The following is a 27,903-nucleotide window of genomic DNA, read 5'->3' on the forward strand; positions in this document are numbered from 1 at the left end:
GCCTTACAAATATTGTAGCTAAAGGATGGAAAGTCATTTAGTCCCTTTTTTTTTCCCTGTGAGTGGCCACTTGGTTGGAAAATCTTTGTGATTTCCAACGTATAGCACAATGAACCATATGGTGACTTTTGCTGTTTGCGTGGAACATTGAAGGACAGATGGTAGTGCTTGTGGAGGAGACAGTGTGGTGTGTGTGCCTAACCTGGGCACATGCCATCAGGAATGTCCTTGTTGTTCTGTAACATACTTTGTTCTCTACACACAGGGGCTATAGCTTGTTCTTGGCCCAAGCATTTCAGGAGATTTTAAGGCAGATAAATGCTCTTTATAGGCGTGATACTGCTAAACAGAAAGAGAAGAAGGGACCTGGATCTGCACCAGCCTCTGGTGAGGTACAATAGGGTGATCTTAGTCTGATTTGTCCAAACACAGCCTGCATTTCTTACTCATAAACTTGTCAGTTTGTGTTTCTGATGGGAATAATAAGTTTGTTCTCACTGGAGTTTTGGTCATACTGGTGCTTAGGAGAGGGAAGGACTTTTGATGGGCTTAGACCTGTGCTAAAATATATTAGTTACACAAATGGCCTTGTACAACTAACTTCAGGATAAACATCAAAACTAGTCTTGATGTTGATAACATTGGTGCCTTTTCACTACAGGTCAAGTACAGCTGCCATCTGCAGAGGATGTTGATAGGCCAGCACTTTTCAATTTAGAAAAGAAGTGGCTAAAGCAGGAGGTGAAGTAGATATTTGTAATCAGAAATGCTGTAGTGATGCTGAATAGAAAGTGCTTATTCATGTATTTTATAAAGCAACAGTTTGGGGATTGACCAGTTGCACGTTTTAAATAAACAAAGAAAATCAGTTTCACATGTTTCGGAATAGACCTGACAAGTTCAAGGATGGAGAAGTCCATCAAGGAATGACCAGCATTTTGATCATGATGCAACCTCCACCAGTTTCATTGCTGGAAGCTGTTGATAATGGTACTGTGATTTTTCTTGGTTCCTTTGACTCTTTGCTGAGTACCTGTGCATTGCTGCTGTCAGAGGCTTGACTTTGGTGTCTGCCTTGCTCCATTAGTGAAGCTGCTGGCTTAGGATGCCTGGCAGTTGTTACTGATGGGAATGTCTGGGTAGAGTGTCTTTTGAATTAGAATAATAAAATCATAGAAAATGGGATTGGAAAAGGTCACAAGGGCCAACTACTCTTTCAAAGACAAGATCAGGTGAATCTGAAAAATTAATGAGAAATACTTGTCTTCAATGCTTGGCAAATTCTTAATAGTCTTCAATGCTTTTGGCAAGCTCTCAGTGGCCAAAATAGTCCAGACCCTCACTACCCTGTTCCTACCAAATTTCTCTGACATTAAGCCAAAACTTCTCTTTCATCATCAGAAGTTTCTTCTCCTTCTCTCTATGGTGAATATGAAGGACACTTTTTTACTTGCATCTGCCCTTCAAAAGTTATATAGTTATGTATCTTTGTGTTCCCCACAAGACTGGGAACATAACTGGCTGAAGGTAGATGCATGAGAGTGTTTTGCAAAATAGCAGGGAGCAAATCCTCTCTTTTGTCCAGTGCCCAGACACTTAGGATGAAACATAGAGAAGTTTCCTCCTGGAGAGCTTGGGCACTAGGCAGCTTAAATAAAGATCAACAGATTGTTTGGAGGGCACTGAGTAATTAAATTCCAGTTGGATTTTTGCTAGTAGTGGTCTACTATTGACTTTCCCCCAGCAATGTAGCCTGAGCCCTGAGGAATGTACGTGAGTGTATTTGTTAGGATATGTGGTAGAGGATGGTACTGTCACTGAAAGCTGTGACATCAGCAAGCAATTTTTTCTGTGAATAGTAATGATACAGAGTTAATTAGAGGGATTATTAGGAATTTGTTTTTCAATATTTTTTTCCTTACTGGAGCCAAGTAACTCTGTGCATTGGTTTCTGAAAGCAGCAAGCATACTTAAGCAATCCATACCATGTTGATATGAAAGCCCTTTTCTATATGGCCACATAACAGTAGCAAAATCATAGTGGTTTGCATACGTCTCCCCAGCTAGCTTGAGCACACACTCTGCCTGAGTATTTTGGTTCCCTGAGAGGAAAAAGCTTGGCCCCCTAGGGTAAAGGCTCCATATTGCTTAGTAGCTAAAGGCTTCACTCAAATTTCCTGCACTTTAGAAGGTGATATACTTGGACATAGTTCAGTCGACCTCACATTTGACCCCATGCAGAGGGGAGGCTGCCCACAACATTAACGTGCACAATATGGGGAAAAGGATTGGCAGCCTCAAATCACTGTAATTCAGATAAGATTTGAAACCAGATAAGTTTTGAAATCAAATCTCTTCACCTCATTTAAATCAGGAGTGCTTTAAAATCACACAGCACTTTTAGTAGAATCAGCGAAGTTTCATTCTGCCTCTTTAAGTAATTCTTGTTGTTCTAATTCTGACATGCTAAACTGCTGTATGGTGTTCCTATAAGCTGTTAAACATCTGTCTCTTTCACTTCAGAGCTGGCTGCTTTTCAGTACTAGATGAATGAGTCCTATATTCACAGCTAATAAGTGCTTTGGGATCCCAAGTATTAGCTGTGCAAAGGCACAGTACCACAAATGTATGCAATTCTATGCAATGTATCAAGTGAATACTATTCCCAAGAGGCTGGCAGCCTAAGAGATCCCACAGGACAAAGAACACAGAGAAATGTAATTGATTGTAATGAACTTGTTTGTGTATGTGTCACCACTTATCTCTACTGAATAAAATCAGAAGTGTTCAACACTCCATTAACACAAATTATAGGGTCCTATTCTTCTGGAGTGAGACAATAAGGCCTACACCTGCTAGTACTGTGAAGTTCTTCATGATCCCAGTGTGTTGCTCAGTGACAGACATCACAGGCTGGAGGGGTCTTGGATTTGTTTCAGTATCCTAAGCATTTAGCAACTTAAATATTTAGTGAATTAATCCCATGGAAGGACACCAGGAATGCATCCTACTACCAGTGTAAAACAAAAGATGTTAAGCAGACATGAAGGATGAAAATCATTACACTCTTAAACTAATTTTCAAGTCCTTTATGGATTCAATGGAGCCAAGATTTTAACTTTGGTTAACCATAAATACAAGAGTCTTCAAAGTGTCTGTGTCCAGTGTGACCACTGTATCCAGGGATGTGCTAATGCTTGAAGCTGATCTCATTACTGAGCCCATCTTTACCCAAGCAAATTGTTGTCATAAGGTGTTTATACCATGGAGAGGCTATTTGTTTTGGAGTTGCTGTAACCCTCCCTGATGGTTTTGAACCACTGTGTACTGAAGAGAAAGAAGAAGAGTCTGTAGGAGGTCTGAAGTAGGACGATGTGTTTATCAGTGCCTTAACAGACCAGATTAGGATAGAATGAGACCACTTGCCAAATCAGCATGTGAAATTAACTCTTTGTTTGATGAAGTATCAAATTAGTGAGGAATTTGCTTTTGCCACTTTGAGGTGTTTTCAGCTGAATCAAAATGCAGCTTTTCATATTGTTAAAATGTTCCATCAGAGCTCACTTAGGTGGTAATCACCCAGTTCTGAGTCACTGGATGACATCTCTTACTACCGCACTTGTGGAGTTCAGACTGGCTTATCACGTATCTTTTGAATCATTTCACAGACTGCCATAAATGCATCACTCTATGGTCTGAATGGTTTATGTTTATATATATATATAGATACACACACATATATATGTGTGTATGTGTATATATATAGTATGTCAAATTAAGTGGCTGAGTTCTCAACCAGTCATGCTTCTGTCAGTGAGAGTCTATCCATATCCATTTCTGTATTTGCAGAATGATAAAAGCCAAATCTAACTTTAGAAAAGCTATTTTAGGTGTCAATATCTGGATAATCTTCAGAGTATGGTAATTTTTGTGTCTAAAAGCTGGATTTCCTCTCATTTGGGAGTGGGTCTCCTATGACAAAAAATACCTCAAAGTTTTATGGCTTTTGCCCTCCTCCTCTCTCCAGTTTCTGTCTGCTCCCCAGTCCTCTCTGTACACTGCTGTTCTGAGTGAGAGTAATAAGAGAATGCTGAAGAGTGATGCTGGAGAACTTTAGTGCCATTCACTTCTAGGTGCTTATTTCCACTTAACCTAGGATGCTTCTGCCTGCCAGGTTGTTTGTGACTGGTGAATTCAGTCTGTAGCTCACAGTTCAGCTGCCAGAAGACAGGTGTCCACAGCACATCAAAACAGGGGACAAGATTGAATGGATTGCAGAGATGGAAATGAAAGTCTCTTCAATGAAGGTCTCTTCAAGTCAGGGTGATGAGAAGTGTGCAGTCATGATAACTTCCCTTTTTTGCTAAACTTTTTTTTTAAATGTTAGAGTGAAAAATACCTCAGATGTTTCCTGTACAGGCATGGAAATGATCTGAGCTATAATAACATTTGCTTTGTTCCCCCTGCTCCCCTTCATCCTCTACCCCACCCAGATAGATGGCTGGGGCTGCACCAGACAAAGGCAGTGGCCCTGCTGATCCCTCTTTCAACACAGCTATTATCATCAAAGAACAAAAGCAAACACTGCTGGCTTGCGGCTCAGCCCTTTACAAAGGAGCAATAAATGGACTCTTGTGTATAGGATAAAGCAGGCTCTGCCTTGTCTTATGTGAAGCGGCAGATCTTTCTGTGTTTGAACTGCTCTGAGCTGAAGGAAGTGGAGAAACCTCCATCTACAGTCCCATGGTCACCAATTTTTTTTGTTGGCCATGAGTTCTGCATGCTCCCTCTTTCATTGGAATGCTCTGCCTCCTCAGTCCCTGTAGCAGGGAGGAGGTCTGTGTAGGTGGAGGAAGGTAGTGCTAATGGAAGAGGGAGAGAAGGGGCACATGTTTTAAAGTCCTATTGTAAACAAAACAGAAAAACAACAAGAGAATTTGAAAGAACATCTCATATGACGGAGTCTGAAGGAGAGTCATCTCAGGTCCCCAAATCTGGTCACACTAGCTATATGTCATCTCTGTCATTTACCTTTCTTGAGGCATTAGATGTCTCCTAATTGTAGAGCCACCAGCCATAAGGCATGGTGGGTCCCTTTTATCAATATATGCAACCACAGTTTTAACTGTGAACCAAAGTGGAATAACATTCCACACTGCAAAAGTGTGGTGGTGTTTCCTATGGGGACTTATATTTAATATTAAAAAATGTTTTTTTCACCCAGGTGGTGATTGGGCACTGGAACAGGCTCCTCAGGGAAGTGGTCACAACACCAAGCCTGACAGACCTCAAGGAGCATTTGGACAAAACTCTCAGGCACATGGTGTGGTTCTTGGGCATGGTGCTGTGCAGGGCCAGGAATTGGACCTGATGATCCCTGTGGGTCACTTCTAACTGAGAGTATTTTGTCCTTTGTGAGTCTGTGACTTGCATGGCAGTTTCACCTGTATGCCACAGTGGTATTGATTGTAGGGACTTTTGTGACAACTGACTGGCTATTGTGTAATTTTTTTTTGTCTTTGCAAAGAAAGCAGTGCTTTCTCTTGTCGTTTAAAACTAAAAAGCAAGTAGTTTCACCATTTGGAAATCAGCATTTGCCAGCAGATACCACATGGGGGGGTGTCTGCAATACAAGAAACTCTTTCTGCATTTAGTATGGGAAGTAACACTAATGACCCAGGCTACCATGTAGGTAAGTACTGTGGAAGTGTCACAGAGATGCAGACAGTGACTTCAGTGGTGCAACTGGTGTATACAGAAATCGTTTTGGGTGGAAACTTTACAAAAAAAGGTACAGCAAAAACCTAAGAGTTAAATCAGTCAGGATGGGGCATGGCTGCTCTTAGGGACATTGGCAGACAAAAAAAAGACAGGTAAAAAGAAATCCCTTTGCTGTTACTTGCCATTGAGGAACTAAATTTTAGAGATGCTTATGTTAACTTCTAGCACTTTATCATTTCCCTTGTTAACACCTTCATGACTTGTTTAATTCTCACGCAGTTAAGTAAATATTATTTCAAGCAGTGTATCTTTTACAGCCCACTGCCTCTTCTCTTACTTGCTTGGTGTGTTTATCCCTTGCTAACCCATGGGCAGCTCTTTCCTTTGCCCTTTCTATCTGCTGATAGTTTTTATTTCCCAACCACCCCACAGATTTCCTGCTGGAGCACAGAGACCCTGGTGAGGCTGCCTGCTGTTCCAGGCCCCCCTGGACTGCAGCAGTGCCTGCTCTATTGTCAGGTGTGCAGGGAGGCTCAGGGGACAACATGAGTCAAGGACTTTTTACCTGCTTAGGATAGCATTTCAAGTAGATGCTGGGTTATCAGAAACATTTGCAGTACCTTATGGTAATCACATCTACGTCTTTTGGGATAAGTGATCATCTCTAACTGCCACTGATATTTCCCCAAGCAGCACATCAACTTAAGACTGCCCCTAGCAGTGGACTTATAAATTCTTTGTCATCATGTTCACATCCTGGAGTGGTGTTTAAGGGTCTCCTCCTTCCTCTGCCCCTGCTATCACCTTCTTTTTCTTTCCATCCTCAGTGCATGCATTGCTACCTTACACTTGTTTTCTTTTCCTACCTAAAAGTAATTACTTTCAGGTAAACTGTCAGAGCTTAGTGTCCTTCTAGGCTTGCCTAGACACTGGTTCTTAGATGCAATTATGGGCTAAAAGAGGAAAGGCAGCAAGTAATCCACATCAGATCTGCCATATATGTTTAGTAAAAGCTATGGAATTTAAATTAATTGATGCAACAGTCCCTTCCCTCTTCATGCATTGTTTTATTTGGGTTGTTGCCTCCTTAGGAAAGGACAGCTTGATATATGGATGATGTTCCACAGAGACTTTTCCTCAAATGGTTTTGGAGCCATTAAAAAGTGATAAGCAGGAAGCAGCACGCACGGGAATCACTCACCACTGAATGGCAAGTGTCTCAGGACAACAAGCAGCACCAGTTTCACAGGAACACAGTGGGTTTGGACAGGAAGGTGGAATACTGATGGAAATTGGAGGGCATGTTGGGAGAAGTAGAATATAGCCTTAGACCTTAGTGTGAAGCCAGTGCACTCAGTATGTCATGCTCCTGGATTTGTGGCAGAAGCAGTCTGGGATCTGTAGTCCAAATCATTACTGTATTTCTTTGAAGCCTTACTGGAAAGGTGAAAACTCCACCAGCCCAACTCCTGGACAAGGGTACAAGCTTCTGAGGAGAGTGCTGTCTATGGACCTCTATGGACCTGACCTCTCTGTTTCCACAAGCAAGTTTGGTTTTTTTTTTTTTGAGGGCTTCCTTGTAAGGAAAATATTACTCTAATCCTATGAGATTTCATGGGATCCTCCCTCTTGGTATTATGATAAGTGTAGCTTATTCAGAGGAAGACTAAACTTGGGATGCTAAAAAAGTTGTGAGAAGCATTTGGTTAAAGTACTTTCTTTGGGATTGGTGGGCTCTGCCCAAAACAGACAGTACATTCAAATATATGCCTTCTCTGCTATCAATGCTATGAATTACATAGTCTTGCTCCTCCCTTTTTAAATGACTTATTTTGAAATTTATGTGATTGATTCTGAAAAGTGGTCTTATACCACAGAGAGAAAAAGTACCAAATTACACTTTTTCTGAATTTAGCATCTTGAGAAAGACAATATGTGCAGAGCTCTGCCATACTTAGTTCTCCCCCACCTCTACTACTGTCTGCAATGAAGGATGTTTTTTGGAAGATGGTGGGCAGAAAGAATGAAAAGGAATGGGCTCTCTTCTGAACTTTGGGACTATGTTGTATGTCTTACACCTGGTCATAAATTCACATGACCCCTTATAAAAGGGGAGCAGGTTCTTTTCTATTTTTCTGGAAACTTGCTTGAATTTATGTGCTATAGAAGCCTTCTGCAGGCAGGTTGGTTTTTGTTTCTCTCTTTTGCATTTGTGTGTGTGAAAAACATAGAATATTTTAACTAATATTCTTGCAGGAACTGATGTGGCTTGGTTCTATCTGATTCCAGGAACTCTCTCTCCGGACAGATATGGTGCTGGATTCACTTTGACATGCACAGTGGAGAGGGAGCCAGTGCCTCCTCCCTTGCATGGCGGCGTGCTTGGATGCAGATGGGTGGCCTTCAAACAAACCTAATTACTTCTGGTTTTGCATGAAATTGATTTCCATGCAAGGATGCTGAGTTGCTGTGTGCATCTCTAATGGCTTTTTTTCTCTTCTCTTTCTTTCTCTTTCTTTTCTCCCTTCTGCTTGCCATGAACACACCTCAACAGATGTCAGTCATATTCCAGGTAAGTGTTAATTTTCTGAGCTGAAAGGCTGTTCCTTAAGGAGTGGTGGTAAGTTACCAAGGCAGGTCTCATCCTGCATCCTGCTGGACATCACAAGGTCTGGACTGCACAGGCTTTGCTGAAAGAAGGCCTTCATCATAGCAAAGGTCACAAACTTCCCTCTTCAGAGACTACATTATGTTGGTCAGTTAAAGGGATGCTTTCTTAATGAAAATTACATTGAGAATGGTTGCTTGTATTGCTAGTTGAACCTGGCATTGAAAACTGCATTATATACAATTTATGTCTGATACATCTCTGTGTAGTCTGGCATAAAAGACTAGTTTAGTCATTTTCTTTCTCCTACTGCAGTCTACTCCAGTTGTTACTCCCACTGATAACATGTTGAATTTCAGTTCTACTAACAAAAGGGGTTTTTGTTGTTGTTTTATTTTACATTTTTATAAACCAGTGAGTATATTTCTGGCTGAATCTGAATGTGTGATCTTATTTAGATATCAAAATTTTATTCCCACTAAAGCACAAATGATTTAAAAGGAAAAATGAATGTGTGTTTCGCATGCTTGTTTATATGTGCAGTTCTCCCACAACAGCATATGTTACCACAGAGAACTCCAAACCTCTCTCCTCAGATTGCTGCTCATTGTTGAGAGGATCAGGGTCCCCCAACTTCAGCTACAAGTGTTAGATGGAGTAGGCTACTTTACTCTAGTCCACATTTTGTTGCCAATGAAACTTTAGAGATTAATTTTTACTTGACACTTGGGCAGTTCCACCTGCTTTATCATTATGTTAAATGGAAATGAGAGCCCAAGAAAGCACCTATCGTGGCCCTGACTGGAATGGGATAATGGGTAAGCCAAAGCTCTTTTACTTCTCAGCTTCCTGCATAACTTTTGCTAAACCTAACCTGGAATGAGTTATCTGGATCTGGAATGTGTTCTCTGTTCAATTTGCTTATTTTCTACACTTGGATAATCAGATCTTGTGCATCACTTCAGAGAGATGCAGGGAGGGCCTGTCATTTGGGTATTTTCCTGGCATATTTAGCCTTTTGGCTTCTCTCATCAGCCACCTTTTTGTTCTGCTGAGACCTTCTGCATTCTGTGTGCATCTCATCCAACAGCAGTGGGAACAGAAGTGGCCAAATGGCAAATGTCACCTGGCACCCTTTGGAAAGAAAGACTCTCTTAACTTTGATGTGCAATCTTTTCAGTTATCTATGAGGCTGAAACTGTATCAGCTGTGCCCCAGTCTGAGGTGTCCAGGAACTCCTGTTTCCTCTTGTCTTGGCAGGATCCGACAGGGCATGCACCAAAGGCTTTGAGTTACAAGTCTCTCCACAGCATCCTGAAGATGTTGATGTGTGTGGCAGAGGAGGATGAGTGAGTTGGGAAAGCATGGCCTTGCTATGCTCTAACAGTAGGACACATGATATTACGCTAGTAATGAGCATTGCCTCAAATAATATCAGGGACATCTCCCGGTGTACAGGAGCTGATAGCATCACTGGTAGGAGCCAAGCAGAGGTGACACATCCAGTACAGGACTCTCCTGCTGTTAGTGTGGGCACCATGGAGCAGTCCATCCTTCTGCTCTCTGACTGTGCTCTTCTGCCTGTTGCCCTGTAGTCTCATGATTTATATGCTTGGATGTGCATTTTTTATTCTTCCCATTGCTCACACACATGTTGTTTTCAGGACTGCTCTGTGCTTTCTCATGTGGATTTTAAGTCACATGTGGATTTCTAGTGACATATGAATGCTTTTTCATGTGTTCTCTCAATCATCTGTATATTTTCAGTCTGACAATTACCCAAACCCCATTACAAGGCTCTGTCACTGTTTACTCCTGGGCAGTCTCATTCCTCTGCTTGTCTCAGCCTTGGGGGGGGCACAGCACTGCTGTGGGATTGTGCAGTGACATGGACCTCCAGGGGGGTTTGGGTCTGCATTTCTCCTCTGCCAAGCTATGCAGACACTTTCTACCTATTTAGCCATCCAGCTATCTATATTGCAAGGACAGAGCCTCAGGCCCCTATCAAAATGGTTACTTTAACCATCTACTGTTTGAAAGACAAATTAGGGATTTTATGTGCTTGTGGTAACTACCCACAGGCAGCAGAAGGGTTGTAAAGAGCCCATTGATTAAATAAGTATTCATTATTGTTGAATAGACTGGTTCAAACTAATTCCCCACTAAGAGGAGGTAGCTGTGAATAGGCTGGGGCTGGCAGCAGTGGGCACCACAGGATTCTGCTGGGTGCAGTTACTTCAAGGTGCAAAGAGGTTGTTTATTTTTAAAGTAAACAGAAATGCGTACCAGAAGCCTTTCCTGGCTGTGAGGTCTGTGCTTGTGCAGAAGGACACTCCAGCAACAGGGCCTCATTGCCATACTCTTTTCAAGAGCCAACTTGATCCCATCTGGCTCATTTCACATATAAAAGAAGTTTGTCAGATGTCAGCCCACCTTTCCTGCAAGTGTAATAAAACACCAGCACCACATTTTGAACAGCGCCCTGGAGTTGGGATTGTTGTTGTCTGCACTCGGCTGGGTCACTGACTTGCTGTGTCATGTAGAGGAGAAATAGCTTCTTTCAGTACTTAAGTTTTCCCTTTGGGGTTATACCTGCAGCCTCACCTCACGTTCACAACCTGGTATGACTGCTGGGGCTGAATATTATAAGGTTTAAAAGCCTTAGTACAGAGGTTAAGTGCCTGGCTGGGAAGTGGCATGCAGCACAGACCAGAATGAATGCCTCTGTCACTTCTGCACAGTATCTGCTTCTTTCTTTGCGCCTTCTATTCTTTACCAGTGGTATAGATTCTGAAAGATAAGTAGTTGGAAAAAGGCCAATAGATCAAAGAGCAAGTTACATGCTCCTGTCTCTCCCATCTCTCTCTTTTTTTTTTTTTTTTTTTTTAGTGAAAGAATATATGCAGGAGAAAAAACTAAATATGGTTCCTTGATATTATGGAGGCTGTTACTGATACCTAGGGAGGGTGGTGCCAGAGTTTAAACAGAGCTTTTCCTATTCATATCATCCTTATTCCCATTGCAGGAGAGATTTTTAAATGCTTATGGGGAGGAGGCTAAAAGATTAAGTTCTGGACATTTGGCTGTCATGATTTTACTGCTTACTAGTGTTTGCATATAACTGAATGGGCAAAGCCAAGTAGACATTACCTAGGTAGTTCCCAGAGGAAAAATGAGTCTTGTTTACCTGAACAAATCCTTCATAAAGACGCAGAGATCATTGAAAGCATAAGCATATTACGCATTTTTGATTCAGGTCTTTAATCTTTCAAATGCCATCTTTAAATGCTTCTTTCCCTTCTTCATCTGAGGTCTGCTGTTATAGTTGGTGTCCCTTATTCCATGTCATAAGGTCATTTAAGCAGTACCTGTATGCTGGCTTCTGCTTCCTTAAAGAAGAACTCTGTTTTTGGGCCATGAAAATGATGGGTTTCAGCCCATCTGAAGTTTCCTGTCTGCAGAAGGTACTAGGTCAGAGTCAGAATCCATCTGTGCCATACTGTCAGTGCCACTCATTAGGAGTTTGAAGCCAATATGTATGAGCTTATGTTCTTCATAGGTGTCACCATTATTTTGATTCTTCCATGCTCTTTGCACAAGTACTGTCCCCTAATGTGATTTTCTTACACTGGAAGGTGAATGTTTTTAGCTGCATGCAAACCCATTTGCAAAAATATGCCAGTAGTAATCACTGGGGTGAGAACAAGAATTCCTCTATCCTGGAAGTGTCTTTTTATGAAAGTAGATGCTTTGGAGGAAGTTTAAGAAACTATGATAGCATAGATCTTGTCTCAATACATTGGTGTTTCCTGGTAATTACTATTTAAGGACTTTCTGACCTGATGTTGCATCCAAATTGTGTTCTGCAGTCATTGATGGGCATATTTTTTCTGGATATATCCACTTTGTTTTTCTTAATCCACTTGTATTTTTTAACTCCACTGTATCCTGTGATAACAAGTCCCATTGTTTAATCATTGAAATGTGGAAAGTACTTTATTTCAGTTGTTTCTACACCTGTTACTTGAGAATTTTATCCAATGACTTCTATTTTTTTTGTTTCCCACAAATAAAGAAAAATCTCTTTCCTGTTCACCTGCTCTGTCTCAATTGGGGTTTTATCTCAATCATATATATTGTCAGAGATATCTTTGCTAAGCTGAAGAATTGTATTCCATGTCTAACAGTTATTTTCCCAGCTTTTGCACCTACTTCATCAGGTGCTCTGATTTGCAGTGATACACATTTTGTGGATCGGATAAAATGCATTCACTCTCAGGTCTTGCACATGTACTCTCACATTCTCTTGTGCATGTGGTCATCTTTGGGAACATTTGCACGTTTGTTCTCACACACCACCATGTTTTTAGCCCTTCCTATGCAAATACTTACAGGAGAGTGCTGCGTGGAATATCAGAATACTGTTTTTGCTGGGAGTGATAGGAGATAGTATGTATTTTTCACTATTGTTTCCTGAGACGTTGGGGTAAACAACTTTGTCTTTGGTTTCTATGTCATGTTCTTATTCCTTTGATCACTCAAAGTAGATGCCATTCACCCTGACTTACTGCCCCTGATAGTGACAAAACCTATCCTGGAATTACATAGCAGAGGGACCAAAGGGGATGGGAAAGAGGAGCTAGCACAGCTGTTGTGTGTAATTGGATTGGAAGTGGGCCTGCGGCTACAATAACAAAACTGCACTCCCGGCTGGGCTCACTGCTGGGGCCTGAGAGCAGCCCCTTGGCTGTCGTGCGTGTCATGCTTGAACCAAACAGAGCTGACCTCCCCAACCTGTGCTACTGCTTTGCTGGCTTAGAAGGAGAAGGCCCCATGTACAGCAGCAGGCAAGAAATCAGGTTACCCTCTTGGCAGAGCTGACCTGTCTAGCAGGTAAAAGGTCTGAACTAGGCTGCAGAATGATTTTGTTTCTTTATCCATTCTTCACATCTCTCAAGACAAGAGTTTTGCTGCTTCTTCTGAGTCCCATCATTTGACTCTGCTGGAATGTCCTCTTTTTTGATATCTGGGGATTCTTATGGAATTTTCCTTGGACTTTTGGTTTTTGAGAACCTCAAGATACCTATTTTATGAAGACCACGTGGAAGACAAAGATCTTGTCAACTCTCTTCCCTAATAGAAAAGGGAACTGCCAATAGGGCTGGTGTATGAGGCTCAGAGTAGAGGAAAGCCTATTTCTTAAGGAACTGCTAGTTTTAGGACATTCAGAAAGGAGGTGAAGACAACAGACTCCAGTACTCATCTGGGTGCTGTTCTCTATAGTGGATGCCATTTTATTTCTGGAAGAGTCCCTGTTTTGCATGATTTCTTTCTTCAGCTTTGCCATAAAGGATTTTGCGCATATCCTGGACTAGAGGGTTTGATGTCCTATCACAGACATACATTGCAGCTGGCCCTGCTATTGTCTGAATGGGTCATGCAGCCTGATACCCTGAAAAAAGATCCTCTCTGGGCAAACTTGCCCCAGGGGAGATCTGGGTTGCTGCTGCTGCTGCTGCCCAGCAGTCTCTTTTCCCACTCATTAAGAGCTTTTGGGCTAATCATTTTGGTAGCATCATTAAAAGGGAAAGACTGAGGCTGCCTGCCATAACAGAGCAATTCAGCAGTGCGTGCACACCCACGCACACGTGCACACCCCCAGATCATGGGCCCAGTAGCACAGGACAAGCTATAATTAACTAGATGAACAAGTCTATCTTTCTTTATCGCTGCAATCACTTGTCACTCTCAGCTGTGTTTTGTGCTATCCTCACCTTCTTATGTTTTGTAGCTTTATTTTCCATTTTAAGTGCTAAGTAGTAATGGGGTAGGAGGAAGCAGGATTCAAACTGTTTCCAAGGTTTCCCATATTTTCTCCTCCACACTGAAAATTGCCCCTAGCAAACCCTTAAAGATGAGGACTGCTGTTTAACTACATTGCTCTTCCATATCATTTGTACTCTGAAGCTACTTTTAAAAATGTCCTTCTGGCTTCATAAGTATCCAGTGTTAGCCCTTGGTACTTTGTACAATTACAGCCACTTAATTTTACTGTTTTGATATAGAAAGGAGATGGTTTACAATATTAAAAAAAATAGTTTGAAATGTTTGGGAGCAAAAGTAGTTTGAAATCTTTGAAATCAAGGGAGCTTAATTTTAAACTTTAAGAAAATAATACTGACTGGGTAGTAGGTTAGAGAAATATTAAAAAACTTCCCAGACCTAAATAGGAGAAGTCAGTTGTGGCAGGCATAAATCATGGCCAGAGAGCAGAGTTTGGGTCTGTCTGCCCTCAGCAATGGACATATTAGTTTAATAACAAACTGATGTTCTGAAGAAACAGACTGCTTTCTCTTCACATTATTGCTGAATGTTCAAAGAAGCTGAGCCTCGAGAGGCTGAGTACAAGCAGATGTTTATCTAAAAAACCTGTCGAGAGTTTTCTTCTGAAGCCATGCGCTTGTCCTTACTACCACTCATGTTTGAAGTTCAGGAATAGAAACTCACCATATTCTTTACTTGGACATAACGTTTTTTACGGGCAGATGAGCCATTTATTCTGAGGTTTTCCTAAACCTTTTCCAGACTACTTACTACACACCATTTTTGTTGGGCAGCCCTTCTGTTCAGCCAGTAAATTATTATAAGGATGACTAGATTGGTTTAGAAAAAGCATGAAACCCCTTGGCTACTACAGCTCATGCAGATTTTTATCAACCTTTTCCAAGTTCTGCACTGGCTGGGTTTCCTTATAGCTGAGGCTATAGTCAAAGTTTCTTGTTGAAAAAATCGAAGATTCAAAGGAAAATGTGTTTCACCTGGGTTTAGGTGGAAAATCAGATTTTCTTATAGGATTCTTCTGAAATGGGATGCCTATTGGCACAAACATTCTGATGGTAGAATATGTGAATAATGTGCATTGGGGCCTAATGAGTTCATTTGTATCCTGAGCCTGCTGAAAAATCTGCTTGTCTTTATGACTGCTGCCCAAACAGCATGGTGATAGGTGTCCCCATTGATCTGGAAAAAGCTTGTCTAGTTTGCAGGTCTGAACAATTTGTACAGCTCTTGCATTGGTTTGTTGGATGCCACATTAGTTTCTTACAGTCCAATAGCAAGTGTTACTGCTTTCCACCTCGAGGTGGCTTTGACTTTTATGATTTGAAAATTGTTTTAGTATCTTGTCATGTCTTGAAACTGATGTAAAGGTGAGACAACTATGTCAGTTCACATTTTCCACGTCGATTTTACTCTGACTGATTTGAGGCCTTTGTTACACATGTTGCAAATGTCACAGATTTTATATCTCAATGGTTGAAGGTTTTGGTTGTTAATGACATTTAGTTGGAGATAAATACACTCATTTTCACTCTTACTTTAAAATGCAAGGCAGGAATATTTTCAGATGAGAAAAGCTGATATTTTATTTCATTATTTATATTTTAGTTTTATCTAATAATGAATCTGGAATTCTGTTGGTATTCTTTGTTAAAATAAGGGTCTCTGTCTATGGACAACATATGATACAATACTGTTATTTTGTTCTGTCTCCAAGTCCACCCTCCTTTTTCTTCCTGTTTTAAAAAAGGAAAAAAAATAGCATTGGGGTGGGTGGGGGGAAGGGCATTATTTTTCATTAATCTCCCTGCTTTCATGGTCGAGTTGGGACTAGAAGATTGAGAGATACATACAATACCAGTACCATGGCTGCTGTGGTGTTTCACATCTGTGAAGAAGCAGAAAATGCCAGAATATTTCTTAGGGATACTTCCTTTTACAGGTATTTGAACCAAGGTGAAATTAGGGGCCACAACATTGTGTTTCTTTGGGGGTGTGCTCGCTCCTCAACTCAGGCAGAGGGCTTGTGGGGATGCATCTGGCTGATGTGCCTGACAGATAGGGCATGTGGCACTGGCCTTCTGGGGATAAGAACACAAAGGGGTGCTGACTTTCCTGACCTTTTGAGATTTTTAAAGCTCCTCTGTGGCTGGTGGAGAGAAAATGCATCTTTTTCTGGTGTGATTTATGGTGTTTAATGTAGACCCTTGCTTTGAACCTTCTTTGGGGATTTCTCTTTGTGTCCAAGTGGACAAAACCCCTGCCATCCCCAGTAGCTGCACCTGTTGTTGGTGGGCCTCTTAGGTGTGACTTTCCTTTCCCACAGTGTACAAGGCCTCAGGATCCTCATCTCCACTTTGGATCTGATGTCCCCTCCCTGTTCAGCCAGCTTCTGCTGCATGTCACACTGACATCTTCTGGCCCCTTTTCACTTTTTTGGCATTGGTACAGGGATTCTGTGCATTATAGGTCCTAACAATTATACTTTTGTCTTCCTGCCTTTTATGGTGACTTTCAAGTGTCCCTTTGATCAGACCTAAGATTTGCCTGTCAAGAATGATGGGGTCAGTAGCCAAAAATAGAGACAAAAATTCAACCCACTCTCCTAGCAGAGCAAATGATTCACTGAATTATATCTTGTAAATTAAACCAGAAGTGTCCTACAGTATCAAATCTGCTAGGTTTATTTATAGCTAAAAGACCTAAAAGAATCTAAACCTATGTTATGTTTCTGATTATTTTTCTAAATCCACAATAATCTTCAAGAACATTAAGGTATTTGCATTCCTTAGACTGTACAATTATTAATCCCCTTATCTGGCTTGAAGTTCTCTGTGGGTGAACATACTCTTAGGATGATCTGGATTTTAGATTTCTTCAGCCAACGCAAAGGAAAATGATAAAAGAGAAAGGAATAAACAAATTCAAACTCAGCAAGCTGCTTGTTGAAAATTCTCATCCTAATAAATTCATTTGACCTCTCAGCCTCCGTGAAATTAAAAAGTCACAGCCCTGTTTGATTAAGAAACTGACTTAAAATATGGGTGTGGGGTGTGTATGTGCATCAAAGGCCCTGCCATATTAAGTGCTATGAGAGGTAGGAGATGTGAGAAGGAATCAAGCTAAGGGAAGTTGGTCAGGGAAGCAAGTATGAAAGGGGTCCCTCATGGCTTGAGTGTGTAGGACTTGATTTTTGTTATGTTAGTTCTGTGATGTCTTGTGTCACAAAATTGATTAATGGGTCACTTCATGCTTAATGTCTTGGGCATGGATATATATACAGAAATACCTAAACAATATTTGTGTGAATACAGTACAGTAAACCTATTTGAAAATTGGCCTAGATGTAGAATTTGATTGAAACAAACAAGGTTCATGCCAGAAAGAATTATTAGAGGGGAGCAGCCCAAGTAAACACTACAGCCTCATCTGCAGAGCTGACAATGACTGTCTCTGCTCAGAGGAACTCTGCTGCCTTCTGGCTTTACCTTCAATTATGAAACTTCAATTATGAAGAGTAGCTTTAGCTATAGAGCCATAAAGTAGCACACTGTCTGAGGAAACTGAAGTTCTTCCCAGAAAGGGTCTGGAGGTGTATTTAAATAGGTTACAGGTGATTTTTTTTAGTCCTTGCTATGTCTGGTGTACTGGTGTCTAATTAGTAAGTGTGAATAGTGTTGATAGGCTCCTAAAAGTGCACAATGAAGCCACATGTTCAATAATGATAGCTTTGTGTGTGTGTATGCATTTAGACCAGAGGATTCATCTGAAGCAGGTGTGGTGTGATCATGGCATCCCTTTTACTGACCACTGCAATCTTGAATTTAAAGTCTCTAGCTGAGGAGAAGTTATTTCTGTATCTCTCCAGAGGAACAGCAGCTCACAGCAGATTGTCATTGCAGACCTTGGCTTCCATAGCCCATTTAGTTACAGTGGTGTGCAGTGCCTTTGGAGCCACCTCCCAGGGATGTGCTGAACCTCAGACACAACTCTGCAATGAGCAGCAGGTTTTTTCTACCAGTGACAGATGCTTTCCTGCTCAGTGTGGGAAGCAGTGCCTGCTAATGTTTGTGCTACAACCATACTTGGTCTAGTTCAAGTATGTGAGCTCCAATCCTGACAGGTATTGGACTGTGACCAGTGTGCATGGATATTACTGCTTCTTTTTCAGTTTTGTTCTTTTTCTCTTACTTCCTCTGTCTGTCTCTCTCTCTCTCTCAGGCTTCTCACACCTGATGATGGGTGAACAAGGTAAGTCCTTCCACTCTTTCTTTGTTTCTATCACTGATCATGAAGGAGCTTTGCCCCCGCTGCATTTCTGGGCTGGGCTTTGCATAACAAAAGCAGCTAAACTTATGGAGTGCCAGTCAAGCCATTTGCATTTTTGCCTCTGTGTCCCATGAGCCAAGGCTTCTTGTCAACCTGGGACTCAGTGACCCAGGAGGGAGCATGAAATGGTTCCATGGAAGGTAAAAAGGTATGCATCCTTCTTCCAGGCAGCCCACTAACTACTTTATCTTGCCATTTCTTTCTTCTTGTGCCAGCTGTAATGACTCCCACTTCTGCTTACTAAATGTAGACTTCAACGTTGGTCTTTATTTTAAGAGTACAATTATTACAAAAAGTATATTAATAACCCTTGTGGCATGATCCTAACTCATTATAAATCCTGAGGAAATTTGCATATAATGGCCTGCAAGTCCTGTGTCTGCAATTTAAAATACTCAAATACATACAGAACAAAATGGTTGAGAAGAACAACAAGGCTAACCCCATATTGAGCTACAAATGCAATCTAGGCCCAGATCAGAGATCACATTTTAATATTTCAGCCTGCACAGAGGTACAGACCTGTTGTCTGTGACAGGATGGAGTAATTAGTCCCATTTTGCACGGTGAGGGTGTTTAGTAAGAAGCTGGTGAGAACAGGTAAAGCAAGGAGAATTGTGGCTCTGTTTGCCTCTGACAGTGCCAGTGTCTTACTGACACGGGTGCACAGGAGTTAGCAGCACTCCTGATGCCTTCTGGTCTTGTGAACGCAGGAGTGAAACGACGTAAGACTTAATGCATGGTGTGTGCAAGTGGTACACTAGGAAGACCAGACCAAGTGTTTGGCCTATGGGAAGAAAATGTAAGTTTTGACTCTAAAGCCTGATGAAGCTTTCCTAGACTAGATGTATCCAAAAGTTTTTTTGGCATTAAGTAAGCGTGTATCTGAGGATAGACAGTCAAAGGAATAAGATAGTGCACAGTGCCACTGTAGGCTAAAGATTAATTAGGTGCTTGAGTGAAACAGATGTAATTTCTATGTATCTCAGTGAAATGTAGAAAGACTTGAGACATACTCAGTTTTTATTCTGTTTTTCAAGGCAGATGTCTGCTCTGAGGTCATGAAAGGTTAGATAACAACCAGAAGTGAAGTAGGGGCTTACTTAACAGTTTCTGTACTGCATAACGTCCCTGTGTGGTAGGAAAGGTAGGCAAATCAGGCTTTTTATAGATGTATGTCAAGACCACAGTGTTTGGCACGTGGAGCATTTGACTAGACTCTGGAAAGCGTTGGGCTCCTTCTGTGTCCCCACTTACTGTTCAGCTGGGCTCATGGCTCAGAGGTTGTGCTTATTGAAGGATCATCCAGCAGCCAGGTCCCTTCAGCATGTCATAGTTGCTCAGGATTCAGTTGAGTATGGCAAGCTGTTTTGGCAAAGGAAAGCATGTTGGAAAGTGATCAGAACAGTTGATGGCCACTTTCATTCTCAAAAACACTGAACATTTCTTTGTAGTGGTCTGTGATTTAGCACTGGATTATGTAAACAATTGCACTTGGACATTTAAATTGCAAGTTGCAACCCAGCTGGCTCATGAAGACTTGCATGACCTATTCAGGCCAGTCATCAGCACTTTCTATACTCCCTCATCTGGCAAAAATGTGAAAACTATTGGCTTCTGGCAACTTCAGCCACCCTTGTTTATCTATAACACATCAGGGAATAGTGGCTTCTCTTTTCTTGCCAACAAACTCACAGATATTGCCTTTTGATAAATATTTACTGTCTATAAAAATATGATGGATATAAAATATGTAAATGTATATGTGTGAGTAAATGTGCAATGTCAACATTATATACAAATACATTAGCTCTGGTAGGTGAGATGTGTTTAGCAAATATATTACCATGAGATTTATTTTTTTCCTGTCCTAGTCTGTTGTTGCCTTTGCTGTTTTGAATTTGACGTGGATTGAGGCATATCACTGGCGTGGTATTGCATGAGCAGTTTGCATTTCTGAGTAGAAAATCAAATTAAAGCTTAACCAGGCAGCTGCTGATTGTACTGTCAGTGGTTTAAGCTTTGCTTTGTGTTTTAGTTGTGGTGTGTCTCTTGCTTTTCCCTTGACATTGTGTTTTGTTGGTTTTGGCTGCTAGATAAATTTGCTCGTTTCCTTGTTTTTATAAGTATGGCTGGTGATGTATTTTTCTGGTTTTTTATGCTTCCTCCTTCTCTTCTCTTTTGCCTTCTCCATGGTGGACACCTCTCTTGTTCCTCCTCTTAACTGGATGCACACCTTCCTGTCTGTAGGTAGAAGTAAAGGTAGAGATCACATTCTTTCTAAGACTTCATTGCTTGTAAAATGTTTGATGGGCAAAGTGTATTTTTATGAATCTGTTTCATATTGGAACTTAATGCTTTTATTTTTAAAAGTCTCTTAACAATCTTTTGTATTGAATTATGGAGGAAATATTTATTAAGATTAATACTTTGAGGCCTTCCTAAGAGGTGTTATTTTCTCCCTATTCACACCAAGTATGGGCTGTGCAGTGTCAGGCCATCTGTAGTTGATGATGCTGGGGTGCAAAGGGTTTGTCAGTTCAGGCAAGGATAGAGCCATAGGCCAGTGAGCTCATCCTGCTGACACTTCCTCTAGAGTGATGCCACTGCTGGTAGTTTTTCTACTGGTGTTGGTGGCAGCAGAACCTGGGCTTGTTCAGTACCCTTCAGCAATGGAGGTTTTCTGAGCTGTTGTTTCTTCCTCTGGCTCCGCTTCCCATCATTCCTGTTAGTGCAAAGGTATTTTTCAAAGAGAAATTGAGTTTCAAAAATGCTGCAGAGGAAGCAGAAGTAATCAGAGTTGCTAAGCAGAGAGGTCCATTTCCTTTGCAGCCCAGTAAAGCACAGGGCATGCTAGTCTGCTCTGGGGCTCCAACTTGCTCTTCAGCAGCTCACACCCATCTTAGGCATGCTGAGGGCAGTCATCCATCGCTTATCAAAACTGCCAAAAAGGCAAAACACTGCAAACTTGCTATGGGTCTCCAGTTGAACCAGAAGGAAAAGAAAGATTGATTGATAAGTTATAGACATGGCTTGAGAAAAATCTTGGTTTTGATCCTATTTTCCAATGAGAAAGATTAAAAGGTTTTGTTATGCTGAGGCTTACTCTGTTCCAATGAATACACTGCTGAAAAATCTGATATATTTATTAGCATGATTTGAACATGTTGGATGATGTTGCTTGTGTCCATGCCAGTAAGACACTGGGGAATGAAATGACTAGTTGTGCAGCTATGAATTTGGGAGGGATATGAGCTCAGAGGATTTGTCCATAATAACTTTCCTTTGAGGCACAAGCAGTCTCTGCTCAATAGTTACTACTCCTGTAATATCTGAATTCAAGGGAGCACAAAGGCATATTAAACACCTTAATTTGTATGATTCCTTTCTCTGATGCCCAGCTTTCTTCTAACAATATTGTATTGTTGAATTCTCTGTGATGGACTACATTACGTAATCAATATTATTTGTTCTATTTTGAAGTTGGAAAAATATTCCAATAATTAATTTCATAGTTTTTCTATTATCTCCAAACTTGGATGATGGGGGGTAATACCTAAGCTGTACTCAGAGCTATCTTCTCAGTAAGAGGTGAACATCAGAACATAATAATCACATATATACACTGTAAAAAAATCTGAGATCCTGAAGCTCTAAGCAGACCGTATAAAATGTCAGAGCCTCCACACAGCTGCCAATAATTCAGTTAGCTGATATATGGCTTAGTGTGGTTTAAGGGTCAGTGTAGATCAGGGCAAGTCTTGTGTGATGTTAGTTCATGTTCTTTTCTTGGGTGGTATTTATGCTTCAGACCAGCCTGTGTAGGACCAAGCTGAAAGTCTTCTCCAAGGCAAATATTCTAACTGAACTGGTAGGCATGAGGATTATAATTTATAGTCCACAATTAATTAATATGTACTGAAACTTAATTTATTGTGTCATTGAGTGACAATATCATTTCACTTCCCAGCTATGTGTAGTTTTTAGCTCTAGTTATAGCAAGTGACTTTGTCAGAGAACCATCAGTCTATGTGAAAAATGGCATTGCTTTCAGAGGGCTCAAACTGTAATTTTGAACTCACACATGGCCTTCAGCTCACAGAGAAAGTGGCACCAGATGTCTTTAGTGCTAGCATGGAAGGTTCATATTTTTCTGGCATTCTTGTAGTTTTTAGTAAAAACTGGCAACAACTCTGTCTCATGTCATGTATATAGCCAAAAGATATGATGTATTTGATTTAATTTTGGATATGATGTATTTGATTTCATAAAACTTCTTCATAGCATATAGTGGTCTGTGACCTTGCATTCATCATTTAAAGTAAGTGTTTGATTAGTTGTTTCCACTGCAGTAAATAGGCTTTCTCTGCATCTATCCTTTTTAAAAAGTTCTGGAAATTTCAATTTTTTTAAAATAAGTTCCTGGAAAATTGAACAAGATGAAGTGTAGGTATTCTGGGGTAATCGCTGTAGTAGTTGAGATACAGACAAGCACCTGGATATCACTTGCATTTTAACCTGAGCTGAGGTTTCAGGTTAAATGCATTGAGTTCTTATTTGAGGTACAGAACTGGTCATGGAGGTGAGGTAAATATGTGATGAGCAAGGACTTTTGTTTAGTTTGGCAAGAATTGCTGAATATGACTTCTCTTCTGGAGAGGTACTGGCAATTAAGGAACAATTATATTAAGTTTACTTCCCTAATGCTTCCCCACAAGTAAATGATATCAAAGGAAATGACAAATATCCAACTTTAATTTGCTATTGGAGTTAGTGTGTTATCACCTTCTTCCATATCATTTGTTCTCTTGAAAGTCTTTGTTAAGGAAATGCTTATTTGCCATTTTGTTACGTTTTACCATGTGGGTTTTGTTTTACCATCACTCTTGGTTTGGATCTGACTTCTACTGAGGCTCATGTCCCCTTTGAAAACTGTCTGTATTCTTGGTGGAATCTGCAATTTTCAGTGAAGTAAGTCCTTTGTCTCCTTGAAGGCAATAGCAAAATTCACATTGACTCCAGTGGGCCAATAACCCAAAGGACTGAAGATGCCCTCTCTGACACAGGGAATGACCAGTGAGGTGGTTTCTGGGTGTGCACGGGACACCCTGTAGCTCCCATGCAGTCTGCAGACTGCTGGCTCTTCTCCAAGGCATGTGGCTCCTTCCTTTCCTTCCTTTCCTTCCTTTCCTTCCTTTCCTTCCTTTCCTTCCTTTCCTTCCTTTCCTTCCTTTCCTTCCTTTCCTTCCTTTCCTTCCTTTCCTTCCTTTCCTTCCTTTCCTTCCTTTCCTTCCTTTCCTTCCTTTCCTTCCTTTCCTTCCTTTCCTTCCTTTCCTTCCTTTCCTTCCTTTCCTTCCTTTCCTTCCTTTCCTTCCTTTCCTTCCTTTCCTTCCTTTCTTCCATCAGTAGTTGTGCTCAGTGTGAACTACACAGCTGCCATCTCATTTTCAGTATGAAGTAGGTTTTTTCTTAATTGTCAGAGAGAAGTGAAAGAGTGGGATCTTTTAAAATGCATGTTGTGTGGACCAAAGGCTACTGCCAATTCTGCCATTTAATAATCAGCATTGCAAAATCAGATTATCTGCTTTGGTCCTACCTGCTCTTAACTGAAGTAGGTCTTTCAAGTCTTGAAAGGTTTAGCATTGCTCTCAAAGAGTGAGGTTCTTATTTCATTGAGATGTTCAGTAATATTGACCTGAAGGTAATGACACAGGAAAAATGAAATAGCATTTGTGGGCTTGAATAGAAGGAAATGACTGGACCTTACTGATCAGGAAAATATTTTCAAGTTCTTTTTCACCAGTAATACCATTAGGATTTGTATTGGCTTGCTTCAGAAATAGTGTAGCCAGCAGGAGCAGGACAGTGGTCATCCCCTGTACATAGTGAGGCTGCACCTTGGGTTCCTCATTACAAGGAAGACATCGAGGTGTTGAGATGCAGAGAAGGGCAGCAGAACTGGTGAAGGTTTTGGATCACAAGTCTTATGTGGAGCAGCTGAGCGAGCTGGGGGTCTTTAATCTAGGGAAAAAAGGCCCAGGGGACACCTCCTTGCCCCCACAACTACCTGAAAGGCCAGCCTAGCAAGGTTGAGGTCAGCCTCTTCGTCTCAGTAAGAAGAGATGGAATGAAGGGAAATGGCCTCAGGTTACACCAGGGATGGATTTAGATGGGATATTAGTAAAAATTTCTTTATGGAAAGAGTTGTCAAACATGGGAACAGGCTGCCCAGGGCAGTGGTTGACTTGCCAGTCCTGGAGATGTTTAAAAGATATGTAGATGGGGTACTCATGGACACAGTTTAGTGATGGACTTGGCAGCGCTGGGGGTTGGACTTCATGACCTTAAATGTCTTTTCCAGTCTAAATGGTTCTATGGTTGTATGTGAATAAGTCCAGCTGAATGGCCAAGAGTTTATGCAAATGTTGAAGTGAAACATCAGTAGCAAATTAAATCATTTGTGCTCTCTAAATGTCTAATTATACAAGGGGAAAAACAACACTACATTTGTCTTGCCAGCCTTGGCAGTGATTTTTAGACTGTGCTTTGCCCTGTAAAGTATCTTGATATTTGGATTTTAAATGTGAATATTGTATGGTTTTGGTTTCTACAATTAAAAGTATTAATGAAAGGACTCTAAAATATGTGTGGTAGTGGGTTTGTTTTCCTTTGGTGAGAAAAAATCATACATTATTATAAGGATGGTGACTTTCAATTCTAACTTTACTCTTAATGACTACTTAAAAAAATCAAGCATTTTATCTTATGATTAGCAAATAACAAAAATGCAAAACCTCTCTGATAGAATCAAAGCCCCTTGAATGAAGATGTTATTCTTCTGGAATAAATTTTTTGTAAGTGAATTTTTGCTGCTCGTTTCATATTTTGTTTAGGGAAGAAACAAATATTTTAATGTAATTTGTTGAAGTCTCTGATTAGAGGTGATTGATAGTTGATGATTTCAAATGTAAAGTGTTTGGTGGCATTTCTGCAAGGCATTAATCCTATTTCTTTATATTCCAGTGGTGGTGACATTTTCTAAATTTTGGGGAATGAAGTCACTTAAATGTTCAATATCAGCTAATGCAAAGGAATAGATGTCTTATTCTTCTTTTTATACCTCTTTTGTAATACATTTATGAACACAAACATAATAGGACAGTTCTGGTAAATTATTTTTGTGCTTATGAGCATGTGAGTTTACAAATATTGTATATGCATAAGATATTAAATAATGCTTTAAGTATTTTGTGGTTTATAGGTAATTAATTTTTTTCTCATATGTTTTCTTTCTGCCTTGTTTTAAAACTCTCCCTCTGATGTGTGGATAAGCAGCTGATTTTTTGCTGGCCTTCATTTTTATTAAGAATAATGATTCTTGTGAGAGTTAAAGGCATTGTGGTTGTGTTGTGTGTAAACAGGAGCTAAAATATTGTCTTAGGCCATATTGTAGTCTCCTGTTTTCAACAAAGCTCAGGTTTCTCTCTACCCAGAGAGAGTATTTAATTGATATAATTGAAAGTCTTTTCCCCTACTCCCCCCACCCTGTTTTTCTCATTTGAGGCATTTAGTGGTATGTAGAGATGCAGAGGCAGCAAAACAGGCCATGTGCTTTGTAAAAGGCAGGCTAATAGCACTTTTGATGGATGTCTGATTTTTAAAGTGCTGTATGTTTCATTAAAATTTACATGTAAAGTAAGGGCAAGCACAGTGACATGAAAGCTAATGCAAGTTGCACATCTTGACATAATAACAATCACAAGAAACTGGAGATCCCAGATGGCAGCTTGGCCTTTGCCATCCATTTAATAAGCTACTAACTGCTAATTATTGCACTGTTATGGGCAAGTTAATTTACTGTTGACTCTTAAAGAGACATTGTGCATGTTCCTGACATTTAGGTTTTTCAGTTTAGATTTGAAAGTGTTTTTCCTCTGCAGATTGATCCCTTTCAATGGATGGTAACAAAGAGACAAAGAAAGAGAATAGGAAATGGAACATAATAATCTGTGGGGTTTTTTTGATAATAGCAAAATACAGGGTTGTGGTGGTTTGGGACTTTCTAGGGCATGGGTTTTTAGCTGAAAAGAACACCGGCATGTATATTAAATCTAAGATTTAAGTTTTGCATTTAACAGCAGATGCAGAGTTAGTATTGTTAAAAATAAATAGAACATCTTTCCCTTAAATAATTGAAGCTTGAGATTGATTCTGAAAATAAGAGAAACTAGAAATAGAAAATCAAAATTACAGGTTCATTTCTTTTGCCAGAGAGGATTTGAAGGCAAAATTTCAACCCACAAATCTGAAAGCTAAAATGTCCACTGTATTTTTTTGAAAAATTCTTCACTTTAATGTTACTTACCTGGTTGTCATATTACAGGGAAGAAATGTTATCTGTAAAACATAAAATTTTTTAAAGTAGTCTTTTTTTTTTTCCAGTTGAAATGGACATGAAGTAATGAGACCAGTCAGGGAGAAGTTTTGATTTAAGAACCTATTTAGGAATGAAGGAACAGCTGCAGTTTAAATGGACTCTAATTCTCACAGTTAATGCTGTTTTGTGAGTGCATGATTGTCTCTGATAACGTTTGGGAGGAGTGTGGTGGGTAATAGCTTATTTCCTGGGCTTTATGGTAATGCAGCAAAGTGATGATAATGCCATCAGGAACTAAAATAGACCCTGTCACACACATCAGACAGTTGCAAAAATAGGAAACCCCGTGAAAGAGGGGAGTTTCCTGCTTTAAGGCTCCTTGTGGCCTTCTGTGGACTAGAGAGATAACGTTATGGTATTGAACAGTTTAGAAAATATGTGCTGTGTAAGCTGGATCTTGTACATTAAAAATAAGAGCTTACAAACAGCAGCCTTATTTGCTGTGCTTTACCAGCTGGTAAATATTTTGACTAGAGATCAGGGAATAACATGCCATGCAAATGGTTGTAAAACTATTACTGTGAAGAAGGTCATGTGGGTCAGTTACTAATTCATGCCTAATGGTGTGTGATTTTCCCCACATCAGTATTGTGGGTTTTGATTCTGATTTTGGCAAAGCATATCTTCCTGTGACATGCAGAACTCTTCATTTATTTGGCTGTACTCATCCTTTCATGGAGCTAGAGCTCCTTCTCATGCTGATTTTCATTTCCTCATTTGTTTCAAAAGCCTTGATAGTTTGGAGTGCATGTATAGAAATCCGTGCTGATAGGCTATGAAATAAGGTTAGATAATAGAAAATACCACTGCAGAGAGCAAGGAATGAGGTGTGAACCCAGCCATCACAGGTTGTGGCATATACATTTGTTTTGAAAGCATTTTTGTTTTGAAATTTTGGTTCCTGATAACCTACCCTGCAAGTTGCTGTGCTGAGTCTATTGCATTCCCTAAACAGCTGGAGAACCCTATA

The 27,903-nt window shown here is 40.4% G+C and overlaps 1 protein-coding gene across 14 annotated transcripts in view; it reads left to right on the plus strand.

The window, feature by feature from the left end:
- Nucleotides 1-27,903, plus strand: part of NRXN3 (neurexin 3) — a 964,190-nt gene that overhangs the window by 76,211 nt on the left and 860,076 nt on the right. For 8 of the 14 annotated variants that reach the window (XR_004060782.1, XR_004060783.1, XM_030949965.1 and 5 more), the window contains 3 exons: nt 8,276-8,293; nt 18,389-18,418; nt 20,747-20,758. The exons of 2 other annotated variants lie outside the window; for them this stretch is intronic. Coding sequence is in view for 9 of the 12 variants with exons in the window: in XM_030949965.1 (XP_030805825.1) it covers nt 8,276-8,293; nt 18,389-18,418; nt 20,747-20,758 (60 nt within the window). In the remaining 3 variants the exon portion in view is untranslated. The remainder of the gene's footprint in view (nt 1-8,275; nt 8,294-18,388; nt 18,419-20,746; nt 20,759-27,903) is intronic. 4 more of the 14 variants (XM_030949968.1, XM_030949979.1, XM_030949970.1 and 1 more) reach the window with 2 other exon arrangements.

Source organism: Camarhynchus parvulus, chromosome 5 (assembly GCF_901933205.1).
Source record: "Camarhynchus parvulus chromosome 5, STF_HiC, whole genome shotgun sequence".
In the NCBI taxonomy this organism is placed as follows: domain Eukaryota; kingdom Metazoa; phylum Chordata; class Aves; order Passeriformes; family Thraupidae; genus Camarhynchus; species Camarhynchus parvulus.